This window comes from Corapipo altera, unplaced genomic scaffold, assembly GCF_003945725.1.
Source record: "Corapipo altera isolate COAL_440 unplaced genomic scaffold, ASM394572v1 78, whole genome shotgun sequence".
NCBI lineage: Eukaryota > Metazoa > Chordata > Aves > Passeriformes > Pipridae > Corapipo > Corapipo altera.
The window spans coordinates 3107771-3121034 of record NW_020884904.1 but is presented as its reverse complement, the minus strand read 5'-3'; the positions used below and the strand labels follow the sequence as shown (position 1 = coordinate 3121034).

Here is a 13264-nt window from a genome sequence, read left to right as displayed (position 1 = left end):
TTTGCACTGGCCTGATGAAATGTTGAAGCTGGTATCCTTCCTTCTTGCCCACATCACGAACTTCTGCGTTAGTACTGCAGTGCTGGGCCTTTCATATTAGACAGCTGATTGTGGTGGGTCTGTCACCCCCATCTGCAAAGTGTTAAGTCTTGATTCCCTGCTGAGGTGTTGAACAGGCAGTACATTGGGAATGGCTGCAGCTCAACCAGAGAAGGGAAAGCAGGCTACTTTGGAAAGGTTTCTGAGATGCAGGGTGAGAACAGCTTTAGAAAGAGCAAAGTAAGGAAAGAAGTTATCAAGAGAGAATTTGAAAGCAGTGGAGAGGTGACACAAGGGCCAGAAATTGCTTGTTTAGCAGAGGCCAGGCTGAAAGCCAGAGGCAGTGATTGGCCTGTGCTCTTCACCTGCCCTTGGAAGGAGGGATGTCAGCCCTGCACTTAAGGGAAATAAGGTTAGTAAAATCCAGCATGGGGCGTGCAGTTGTGGAATGTGACTTCAAGCTTGAGAGGATCCCTCTTTGTTATGGAGAGAAGTCAGATAACAAAGAAGCAGGAGCTGGTGGCTACGCAGGGCACTGGGCTCAACTGGTGCTTCTGCTGGGTACTGGTGGGCAGCACTTTGGAAAGCTGGAAAGGAGCAGAAATCCATGAATGTCTCTTTTGCAAAGGTGCTCATGTGCCAAGCAAATGGTATCAAGTCTGAAAGCTCCCTCCCCTTTCAAATGAGAGGCCTTGGTAGGCAGTGAAACACTCCTGTGAACTGTCTATGTGGTGTTTCAAAAAGATACAGGTGAACTGGAGGAAAACAATGCTGTATTTTGTTTGCTGTAGTTAAAACTAGTCCTGATGGACAGCTTTCAGTGTTGATACAATTCCTGGCTAACAGCAGAACTGCCTTCTGGTGCAGTGGGCAAAGCTCTACCAAGCAGTTATCCTGTTAACATTCCCAAAAAACAGGGAGCCAGGTGGGAGCTCCTTCCCGTCCCCACAGCTGGTCTTTTCCATTAGATCATCTGAGATGCAGACATCCAAGAGTGTGTTGCCTTCAGCTTTTGCAGGCATTACCTCTTCCATGAGAAGGATTAAATAAAGATGGAGAGAACTGAAGCCATAAGAGGCGAAATACTCTATTTTGTCATGAGTAGTCCTTACAACTTGCCTCTTAGTTGTTACAGACTCATTTGTGTGCCTTGGGATTGTTTAACCAGACGTTTTCTGTTTTATAAAAAGGTTTCCGAACACTTCCCCTTTCTTATTTTTGGACATGTGACTGCAGCCTTGGGAATGCTTTATCGCCTGAGAGCTGTGGTATGTGGTTTAGCTGTGTTTCTGGGCCATCCCTCATGGTGAAACTCACAGATATGTCCACTGCAAGCTGCATGCCCTGTGTTGTAATCTAGCATTCTTGTAATCTGGTTTCAAATAAGCCAAACGTATTTGCCGTCTTTGCTTTTCAAGCCTGGCTTCATGAGGAAAGATTTGTACAGTCAATTTTCACTTGTCCTTTAGCCTTCAACCATATTAACACATGGCATTTCTAATCCTCCTGAGGGGACCAAACCTTGTGTGGCTTTCTGTGCATTTCAAAAGGAGATGATGTTTTTTAGCCTGAGAAAGTGAAAGTCTGGAAGTGTCCCGTGGTGATTCTTCTGGAAGCATTTCTTGCAGAAAAGGTTATTTTGTGACAGTGTTTGCTTCCTTGTTCTGCATTCTAGTATCAGAAACTGAAACAGTAATGAAGTACTGGGAATTGCCCCTTGCCCCTTCAGAAATAACATCAAAACTGATGCAGAAAGAATGAAAGCTACTTGTGTGGGGTTTTAATTGACCCATGATCTCTACTATTTGATGTCAATGTTTAGAAAGATTTTTAGTCCTTTACAACTTGCATCAGTTCTTTCCCTTTCACTACCCTTTTCCTGGATTGCTGCGGGAAATAAGACAGTTTTCAGCTTATGCAGCAGGTTGTTTTTTTGGATTGGCCTCTATTATACTACTTAATGCTGATTTAATTTTAAAAAAAAGAAAGAAGGTAGTGGCTTACAGTGGATAATGAACATGGTTATGCTGGTGAAAAGGAAGAAATAAGTATTTGACTGAAATGTAACTGATGTTCTGTTGGGATGAAAAAAGGGGTTGTTGATGACTGTGAAAGGGGTTATGATTGCTTTCATGTGTCTTGCCTCATAACATATGCTTCTACAGAATTTTGTACTTTGTGAGTAGACTTTTGATGTCTGCTCTGTTAATATCACAAAGGTTATTTGAATATTATAAACCAGAATAGCCTCGTCTGCTGTGCTCTGCTGGGCATGAAGGCCTCCTTGGCATTATTTTTTCTTATTCTGAGAGGCCCACTTGTATATCAGAAAAATAATGTGAAACATCTATGATACTTCATTCCCCATGGAGGATAGTGCCAGGAATACCTGGAAAAGAAATAGGTACTGAAATATGGGGAAAAGAAAGTGCCCTCTGAAAGAAGATACCAAACAGGCTGCATAGCTCATGTTAGAGCTCTGTTCTTTATATTATTTTTGCCTTCTCTTGTCAAAATTCTGGCTGAAAAGTTTCTGTTGATTTGAGATGGAAACTGTTTTTCATACTGTGGAGCCAGTTGGTCCATACTGGTGTATGTACTGGTGTGTGTAACTCCCATGTATTTTTACACATATCTCTGGCAGTAGGGTCCATTCAGAATAGCAGCAAAAGCTGCTTCACTTTTGCTTTTCAACACTGCTTTTTAACCACAAGAGTAGGTTATATGTGAGACAAGAGACTTAATTTGTCAGTTATTTGCTGTGTTGATATGTGTCTGTGAAGGGGGGGGAAATGCCATTTGTCCCTGAGGTTCCTCATTTGAGCACATAATGAATGGTCTCTATTTGCTTTCACACTGATGCAACTTATTTCTTTATATTTGCCTCAGACTTCCATATTCATACTGCAGTGCAACAGGCACTGTTGATGTTGAGCAGATATGTTAAATTTTTTGGGGGGACACTGGTTAGCCATGTACTTAAGTGAAGGCAAGATAAAGCTTGAAACTTGGGTTGTTTGAGTATTTTTAATTTTAGAAATTGAATTATAGAAGACAGGTAATTTTTCAGTTTCAAAGAAGAGTTAATATATTTTAAAATAATGAGATATTTTATGTACTTTAGTGGGATTATAGGATATTTGTGGTCATGTTAGTGACTTGTAGCTGGGAGGTTAGCAGACTTAAGTGTTTAATTCTATGAATCAAAATAAGATAAAATGTGTACCAATTACATTAAAGGCAAGGATGTATTTGCTTATTTTTAGTGTATTATATGATAATATGTACTAGCCAAGAGCTTTGCATTGCTTTATTTCCAGACCATTAGTTTGATACACATTTTATTCACATGGCTTGAGCAAAAATTGGAAAAAATTTATTCAGGTATGATCTTTTTTTCTGTGTGTGTTCCATTGTCAGCAAGTGAGTCCTAGTACTTTGAGATAATTAACCAACGGAATTTCAGAGCTGCATGCCTCAAGCAGTGTAAGAGGTTGTGAAATCTTGGAACAATAAATTTTAAAGTTAAAAAAATCATTGAAACTTAGGAACTTTTAAAATTATTATTACTGTCTAGCATTTTGGTAGGTATATTATCTACATAATTAAGCCTGGGTTATTTTAGCTTTCCTTCCAGCTAAAATCCAGGACTGTAGTTCAGAAATTATGCTACTCGGAGGGAATGAGCTGAGTGGCAGGAACAAAAGTGGGTAAAAAAGTTACTCCTGCATTGATGCCAAAGCTTGTTCCAGCTCATCAGATCCAGGTTTTAGGAGGTTTACTTTGAAACAGCTTTGCAGTGCTCCTGTTCTTGCATGCCATGAAGGCTTTTTTGTATTGGAGTTGGTTTTTTTTTTTCTATAAAACTTGTCTGGAATAGGAAGTAAGCTGCTTCCTGCCCTTAACTGAATTCTGAGGATTTATGGTAGCTGGTGCTTGTAAATCCTGAATTAGTTTTTTAACTTGAGGGTTTAGGAGAGTGAAAATCAACAAAGCATATTTTAAAGATTTTGCACTTGAATGTCACTTTTGCAGAAGCCTCTGTTAGACGATATCTTTGCTTGTATGAGGAGCTAAAAAATACTGAAGTGTCTTACTTGGTGAAGCTGAAATGAAAAACAATGCTCTCCACAACTTCTGGACCCACCGTGGAGGCATATTCTGTGCCTGGCTGGCCTGTTTTCTAAGGCAGATTTAACAAGGAGGATATGACAGCCACGTCTTGGAGGTATATGCACTTCCCGCTCCTTCAGCAGAGCAGGAACTTTCCTCCTGGCAGTGCAGCAGCTTGCTGTAGCTTCTCCATTTTGCTGTAGCATGAGCCCATGTGCTACCAGAGCAGGGGCTGTGAGACCAAGAGCAGTGACTGAGCTGAAACAGTAAGAAAACCCAACTTCTCTGTAGGGTGAATTTGGTGATATACTGCTTCACCAGATATGTGTTCCACTACACGTTTGTGTGTTTGCTGATCACAGATGTGAGGGAAAGGGAGACATTTGCTTGTACTGGTTGCAAGGGAGAGAAGCAGCCACAAAATTAGTATGTGTGCTGCATCAAAACCTTGGGAGTCCTTGTGGTGAAATGTGTTGGGGGACAAAAACACTTCTTTATTTCCTTGTACTCCGAAATCTCTTGTGTAGAGACTGCTGGGTGCTCCAGAGCCTATTAGACCAGCTGAAAGGTGACTCTGAGCTGTAGCCAGAAAGTTAATGTGTTCTGTGGCAAAACATCCTCTGGCTCTCTTGGCCAGGGTTTTTCTTACCTGTAGGAGAAATTACACTGGGTTTTTAAGCAGTGCCAAGGAAGAGAGGTGAAGCAGCACTGGTGATTATAAAACTGAAGTCCTGAAAATCATTTGGTTTCACCACTTTTCAGTGAGGCGTGTTCATGGGATCATGATGGGATCCAGAGTCCTAAGTCACTCAGTGTTTCCAAAACCATAGCTAAAGTAGATAAACTGAAAGTGGAGCAGACTGTCCTGAAGGACTGAGCATCAGAAAAGGAGCACTTGAGCAAATCCATGTTTTTTCCACATGCACAGAGAGAACGTGAAAGGATCCTGTTGCTTTCTCTCCCCACCTCCACTGGGCAGTGGCAGTTCCCACCCCGTCACATCCCTCATGCCTGCAGAGCAGCAGGGCAGCCAGGATCCAGGATGAGCCCTTCCCTGTGGCTTTGTGTACCAACCCACCAGGAGGTGGTTCTGTGTTGGGCTTGTGGTGGCTGAAGAGCCAACCCTTGGGGGACCTGCTGCTTCCCTGTCCTTGCAGTGCCTGGTGTGGGATTACTGGGCACCTTCTCCCCAGGCTTCCCCCTTGGGAGGGTTTCCTGTCTGCCTTGTCTGGTTCCCTGCAAAGCTGGAGAGGAAACGCAGTGAGCCATCACCCAAAATAGCAAAAGGCTTGATCTGTCTTCAAAACTGGGCTAACTGCTGTAATTGGTATCCTGCTATTCTAAGTCACAGAAACTCAGAAGCACGGCTTTTACTTTGCTGTGCAGAGGTCTTTCTAGAAAGGTCCTCGCTGGTTATTTTGTTTAAAGAGCAATTAAAAGCATTTTGCATGTACTCAAAGCTGTAGATGGGCTTAATTTAAAATACTGTGAATGAACAACAATGAGTTTAAAACCACGATAAAAACCCGGACAAAGCTAGAATCCAAGCCTTCTTTCCCTCTTTTTCATTCTTGTGTTCGTTTTGAGTAGTGTTATTGGTGTTATTATCCTGTGTATGGTAATGCTTACAGAAAGATGAAAGATTAAAGGAGAAGGAGAGTTTATTTTCTAAACAATAAAAACGGACATGAAAAATTTGTATCTCTCTTGATACCTCTGCCAAGATTGTGTCCAGGGATGTTGTGCTTGAGAGCTAGAGAAGAAGGGTCAGGTGAAGACTAAGGTATGTGATCATACCTTGGTAGTTTTTGATTTCTCTTCATGTCCAAATTGCCTTATTTCTTATTTTCTTATTTTTTTCCTACTTTATTTGCTTTTTGTCTTACAAGAATACTTTCGGAACCTTTTGCTTTCTCACACTTCAGTCATCACAGTTTGGAAGCTGTTGCAGGGGAGGTCCCTTGTGTTCTGTAGGAATCTGAAATGTTAAATGAGGCTGTCAGGTTCAATTCTTTGTTTTACTATGAAGAGAGTAGTTGTGGGATGGGCTTGGCAGTCAAGAGTTCAGCTGAGACAGGAGCTTAAAACCTTTGATAATTAAACCACCTACGCTTAAGGGCCTACATGTGAGCGTAGGAATCTCGCTGTCATGTCTCTGGAGAAGCTTAGTTTACAGCTCTGCAACACTTGACTTCCAGGCCTGCTGAAAATGATTGATTTCTGTTTGTACTTCTGTGCAGATTGAATATTTACTTAAAAAAATCACCGAAGCAATGGGAGCAGGCTGGCAGCAAGAGCAGTTTGACCACTACAAGATTGCCCTCAACACCAGTCGAGAGGGTCTCTCTGCGTGGGAGCTGATTGACCTCATCGGAAGTGGGCAGTTCAGTAAAGGCATGGACCGACAGACCGTGTCCATGGCCATCAATGAAGTCTTTAATGAGCTCATATTAGATGTACTCAAACAGGTAAGAACCACAGAGAACTGGTATTTTAAAGCAACAGTTTATTGGGTAATTAGAAAAAATGCTCAGTTTATACCGGAATTTTTTCACCCAGTGAATAATGAGCAGGAGGAAATCAGATAAATTATGTGTAAAGGGTTCTTTAATATGAGTTTATTTTTATAAAGGAGAAATTGTGCTGCTGTTCAGATTGCTGTAGTTGTTACAGTATTATGAATGAGTTGCTTGTTGGGAGAGCTTGTTTCTACAAAGTGAAAGAAGTGGGCTCTGACTTGAAATATGGCCTTTTTTATACTACTGTCAGCTGCTTGTTAGTTGACAGAATAGCTGCAACACGCTTCAACTGGTGACAGCTCTTCAACCTTTGAGGATGCTTTCTGTAGTCTCAGTTACGTTGCAGAAAATACAGTTGTGCTGGTGATAACCTCTGTGTTCAAACTAGGGGGTCTGGACAAGGATTTTGCTCCAGATGAAAGATCTGCTTTTAAATTGCCCCACTTCGACAGGGCAGAGAGTTGTGGAAGAGCTCCAGAGCACTCTCCCTTCTTGTTCTGCTTTGCAGGCTACGTGACTGACAGCTTGCTTACCTGCACTCAAACACAAGAAGTCATGCTGGCCTTTATATTCTTAGCAAACTTTCTTTCTTCAGATTTCCAGTGGCTGGATTATCAGTTTAGGAATGTCTTTAAAAACTGCATTTCTTTCATGGGATGTAAAAACATCACAGGAACCTGAGGGGTCACAGCAGAGTTTACCTAGAGAGCTCTTTAAAATTGACTTCTACCTGGCAAAGAATTTTTTTCATCCTCGATTTCTTGGTGAGGAGAGAAACAAAGGCTTTCTTGGCAGGCTTTCCTAAGCTGTTCTGAAGAAGTCATCAGAAAGTCTTGGCACAGGAAATTCTTTCAGAATATCCACAGAACAATGCAAAAGTCTATTTTTGTTAACTGCTGGTTGCCTGTTGGAGGTGAGGGCTGAGGACACACACACACATAGTCAGTTGAGGGCAAAATGAAGTCATTCTGGTTTTTGATACCATGAAAATAAAATAACCAGTGTCAGATCAGTCCTTCTTGAAACTTGTGAGGAAGTCAGATTTCTTTTCAGTTTTGATACTGCACTGTGTGTGTTCCTTCCTCCCCCCTTTTTTTTTTAACTGTCTTTTTTTTTAACTCCTTTCTTTCCTCTCTTGGTGCCCAGGCCTCTTACTCAAGGATGTCTGCATGCCTTTGAATAGTTGCTTGACACTTAAAAATAGTTTGTGTCAAGGTTTGGCCCAGCATCTCCTGGAGAGTCACTGGGCCAGTGGAGAACAGAGTTCCCTATGTGACTTCTGGATGTGGTTCAGTCACAGCCTGTATCCTGATACCTTGTTGATTCACAGACCTGTCCTGTTTATTGTAGTAATCATGTGATTACTTCAAGCTATTAATTAATGGCATATGGTATTGTAGCCAAGTGTTGTGCTGCCCCTTTTATTGTACACATTCTGGATCTCCAAGGCTTATGGAGGGCAGCAGTGTTAATTAAATTTATAATACTTAATTTTCTGAGAGATGTGTCCATGTGACAGTTGGTGTGAAAAAGCTCCAACTTTTCAGGAGCTCTCAATGGGCTTTTGGAAGATGAGAAGCAGCTGATACACTGAAATAATAGGTAAAGATTTTGCAGAAATTTGGGGGGAAAATATCAGTCTGACTTGGCTTTGAAACCAAATCTGGTATGTCAGGAAGGAAAAAATACCTGGTTATGACTTAGACTGTGCAAAGCATGAGAGATTGAAGCTGCAAGAGTCCTTCACATGGCCTTGCACCCACCCAGACCTCACACCCGAGTATGGAGGCGGCAAACAAAGCCATTTCTCTGTGCATTCCTGTTTTGGAGCAAGGGAGTGGGGTGGCACATGGGAATAGGCACGGCCTTGGCTCTGGACATGCTTAAGTGGCTAGAAGAGCTGAGTACAGATAAAATGTATGTGTAGGGAGTTGTTTGGTTTGTTTTGTTTTTTAAACAAAAATGCTTCTCCAATGGTACTGAATTTTTTCCCCCTTCAGACCTGCACAGAAAGATACCTTTGGCTTAAATGTGCCACATTTGCTTGTATCAAAAATTGTTACAGATGAAAGCCATTATAGGAAAAATGTCCCTTGGTCTCCTTTCCAACTTTTCCATCTCTTAATCTGGAATACTTTGATTATACTTTTTGTTTGGCTTGTTAATAGCTATATTGGTGTTTCAGTTTCATAACTGCACTTAGTATTGCTGCTTATATTTTAGATATGTTAATATTCAGTAGAGGCAAACTTGTATGATTTGATCATGATACCAACCCTATCTATTGTAATTACAGAAGATTGTAATTTTTATTCTTTTATTTTTATAAAGCTCAGTGGCAAAGTATGGGCTTCTCTTTCTTCTGCTGAAGTAGTGTTGGTAAGGCTTGCAAGTGTTTTTCTCGTATAAGAAGTTGAGTGGATCATCGTTCAAGGAAAGTAAAATACTGTGAAGGAAATCTTGCCATTAAGCTTCTCTCACATACTCATTGAAGCGTCCTGTATAGGATCACTTCTTCAGTGGGATGCAGCTGCAGGAGTGTGTTGGCAGGGCAGAGCCACTCCCAGGACAGAGGTGCTTCTGCTTTGTCCGTGGGAATATCCCATACCTGGCTGGATTTACGGTGCATGGATGCAGGCCCACATCTGTCACTGGGGCGAGCACCCACACAGGACTGACTCTTAGTATCAGCTGTCATTGAAGTGTCACAGGTGAATCTTAGTGATGGCAAATGTCTCTTCTTCAATGAAGAAAATTAAATAGTGAAGATTAGCAAAGAGGACCCAAGACTCATAATAATGAATTGGTAATGACATAATAATTGTTCTGGACAGAACAATTCCCCCCTCATGGGCTAAAGAACTAACAGTGTGCTGGTATTAGGAATGGAGTGTGTAGATGAAATATCTGGGGCCATGAGGTGACTTTTCCATGTGCTCTATTGGGCCTTTACACCACATAATCAAAAGGCCAGGTGGCTGAACAGAGGTCAGGTATTTCAGCTGATGTGTTGCTTTTAACAGGGCTATATGTTGAAAAAAGGTCACAAAAGGAAAAATTGGATGGAACGATGGTTTGTGCTAAAACCCAATATTATTTCCTATTATGTAAGTGAAGATTTAAAGGACAAGAAGGGAGACATCATACTGGATGGCAACTGTTGTGTAGAGGTAAAACCACTTCAAAAACTAAGTATGTCTCTAAAGATAAGAATTAATCCTTTTTTTGTGCGTGGGATTGACTCCTTATATCTTTTATTAACAGCTTTTTAATCTTTATAGAAAAAGAGTTCATAAACACCCTTTTAATAAAGGCTCATAGTGCTGGTATTTACAGCTCTGTGACTCACATAACTGCATACATGGAGCTTGACTGTATAACTTGATTTTAGTATTTGCAAGGCTAAGCCTTTTGTTACCCATTCTAGGCCTTGCCTGACAGAGATGGAAAGAAATGCCTTTTTCTCATAAAATGTCTTGATAAAACCTTTGAAATCAGTGCCTCTGATAAGAAGAAGAAGCAGGAATGGATTCAAGGTGAGTATGTGCAGCAATTAAATATTTGGAGCTGAGCTTTCCCTCTTTACCTGCAGCATGTGTTTCATTGCACCAAAGTCAGACGTATGATGAATGATTACATAGGTCCAAAAAGGAGATTTTTTTTTTCAGCTGTAGTAGATAAATAAAATACCAAAACCATCTGCCACTCCTCAGCTTTGCTCTCTGAATATTTCCTCTAAATATTTCACTGCATATAAGTGAATGAGAGCTACTGTCTTACTGGGAGGAAGTTTTCCCCTGGAGTGTCAGTAAAAATACAGAGTTGGTTCTAGGGAGCTAAGTAATGTGTATATTAGATAACATCTTATTCCTTGATGAGAGTCACTGAATCTAGGTAGTAAGAAATCCTGAAACGTTGGGGTTTCTTTCTTGCAGCTGCGTATGTAAGTCCATGGCCTTTTAGAAATCAATATTGGCATTGGCATAATGCTGTGGAATTACCAGACCTTATCCTTGTGGCACACAGCCAGTGCTGAGAGCCAAGTGTCTTTCAGTTCTGGTTTGTGTTGACAGCTAGCCTGATGAGAATTAGGAGACTGACACCAGTTATTTCTCATTTAAAAATATATTAGAAAACCCCCAGCCCAAGGAACAACACCGCAAGTGTTCATTCGCAAAGTCCATCCAGAAAGTCGAGCACTTCCCTTCAGTGGTGTTCTCTTCCTGTCCCTTTGTCTGTCCTTTCCAGCCATTCAGACCACGGTAAACCTGCTGAGAGCAGGGAGCCCCCCACCCCACAAAGAGGCGCGCCAGAAGCGGAAGGAGTTGCGGCAGAAGCTGTTGGCTGAGCAGGAGGAGCTGGAGCGGCAGATGAAGGAACTGCAGGCGGCCAATGAGAACAAGCAGAAGGAACTGGAGGCCGTGCGAAAGGTGGGAGTGGGAGCTGTGGTCCTGTGGTTGAGCTGGGCTTCTTGGAGCGTGATCGGGCATCTGTTTCCTGTTCAGGTGTTTGAGGCACATTGTCACCACCAGTGCCCTGAGCATGTGGATCTGCAGGTGGAGCCTGCAGTGATGCTCCAGCACTGACTGCAGCCCTTTCCAAGGACTGCTCAGCAGGCTCGGGGAACTCACTGGCCCAGCCCTGCCCCCTGTACTTAGCAGGGTGTTGTCAAGCTACTGTAGAAGGACATGCCAGCTCTGTGGATGGGGCTTGGTGGCTGGAGAGACTAATGTTTTCAGTTACTTGTGGGGTTTGTGTTTTCCTTTTCTGTAAGATGTATCTGTCAAATTTAGGGCTTTCCATTAAGGTTTTCTTACATAGTTTTCCGAAGTTATGTTATGTGATTTGTATGGGAACTGTTCTTTTCGAACAGATGTAGTTTCTAGTGATATAAATTTAATTTATAAATTTAATTTACAAAGATTCTGAAGAGGGAAAGTGATTTTATGAGCGTGTCTAGGTATAATTTTATTAGAGTAGTTTGGGAGAGATTTGTAGAGCTGAGGCACATAGTGATGTTTAAATGCACGTTTCCTGTAAACACTGGATTAACTTCTGAAAGCCTGAGAATTGGGTTAGAAATGTCCACAAATTAGAAGAAGACTTAGTGAATACATTGTCCTCATGGACAGTCTTTTAGTCTGAGGACTCGCAGGAGAACACCAAGGTGCCTGTACTGTGGCTGCACACTCCAACAGCAGATTGAACATGCTGATCCATCTTTGGACTTTGGAACAACTGGTGCCTCTGCAGTAGTTCTCCACAGACACTTGATTAGTATCCAGATATAATCTCTATCTTTTTAAAGAAAAGGCTTGCAAGAAGAGTTACTGTGGTTTTTATTGCCGTGATAGCTTTTAGGGTGGAGTGGGCCTTGAAAACAGCAAATCAAACACCTCCCTCCCCACTGCTGTCCCACGATTCACCTGCTGAGTCCCTGCTGCTAGAGCAGATCAGGTCTTGCTCTGTGCTTAGTTTGAAGAGTCTTTTGGACACTACCTTCCTAAATTAAGGTCATTTTTCACATTCACATTTAGAACAAGTCGGCATCATAAATCAAACCCACTAATTTTAGCCCTGTTAGAAAAAACTTTAATGATCTTTGCAGTGGGGGAAAACTGTAAATACTGTGAGAGTATGTCAAAGCTTTTGAGTATAGAAAGCAAATAAACCATCCAAAATACATATTTTTAAAAGTCTTTTCATTAAGTCACAGTTTGTGGCAGGGACAAATTTGTCTTTTTTTTTAAATTAACCCTGCACTGACAGTACTGTTGTGGGTATTATTTTGTTTGCCTTAAATGGAATCCAACAGCAGAAAACCATTTTTAATTTAATTTTAGCAACTGTAATCTACCACATGTTTAAGATTCAGTATGAAAAATAGACTTTAAAGGATAGCCTGTGTTACCTGCAAATGGCAAGTAATATACCTGTTAACAGAAATCATAAGGCTGGATTTTTGTGTTGTTGACTCTATGGAGAAAAACTTAGGGGGAGAGAGAACATGAGAGCAACCCCCAAGGAGCGATAGGATGTTGACAGACTTCAGGGAGTTTTATAAAAATCACAAACTAAAGGGAAGGAGTTGTGGCCAGAAGCACCTTTTGAAGGGGACTGGATTAAAATGACTTTTCAAAGAAAGTAGCTTAGGCTCAGACATGAACTACTGCATTTTGCCCAGGTGGAATTAGTGGGGAAGTACAGTGTTGTAGGAACTGAAAGTGATTAGTTAGAAAAACGTTCTTCAAGGAAAAGGCTTTGTAAATGGTTCAGGAAACTGAATTGTTCTGCAAAGCTTAGAGATTGATTTGCTCCTGATGGCAGTGAGCCACCATTTGCACACCATTTACGTCTGCACTCTGAAACTGGTTTGTATTTTGATAGCTCCTGCAGTAGAAAGCTTCAAAAGCATAAGAACTTTTGTCTAAAACAGACTTTTTTTTTCATATTTTTTAATGGAGTTTTGAGATGTGCACATTGAACAGACTGAAAGGTAAGTTTTTCTAACTATGAGAGCATGCACAAGATGTGTGCACTCTTTCTGTTTCAGTTTGGGGTCTTGCATGGGCTTCAGAGACTCTGTGCTGTCT

At 41.4% G+C, this 13264-nt stretch overlaps 1 protein-coding gene across 1 annotated transcript in view; it reads left to right on the top strand.

Annotated features, from left to right (window-relative positions):
* The window catches only part of SWAP70 (switching B cell complex subunit SWAP70), a 39242-nt gene that overhangs the window by 16992 nt on the left and 8986 nt on the right, over positions 1 to 13264 (top strand). Inside the window, exons 4-7 of the mRNA XM_027651251.1 lie at positions 6393 to 6620; positions 9695 to 9841; positions 10099 to 10207; positions 10920 to 11101. Coding sequence (XP_027507052.1) covers positions 6393 to 6620; positions 9695 to 9841; positions 10099 to 10207; positions 10920 to 11101 — 666 coding nt within the window. The remainder of the gene's footprint in view (positions 1 to 6392; positions 6621 to 9694; positions 9842 to 10098; positions 10208 to 10919; positions 11102 to 13264) is intronic.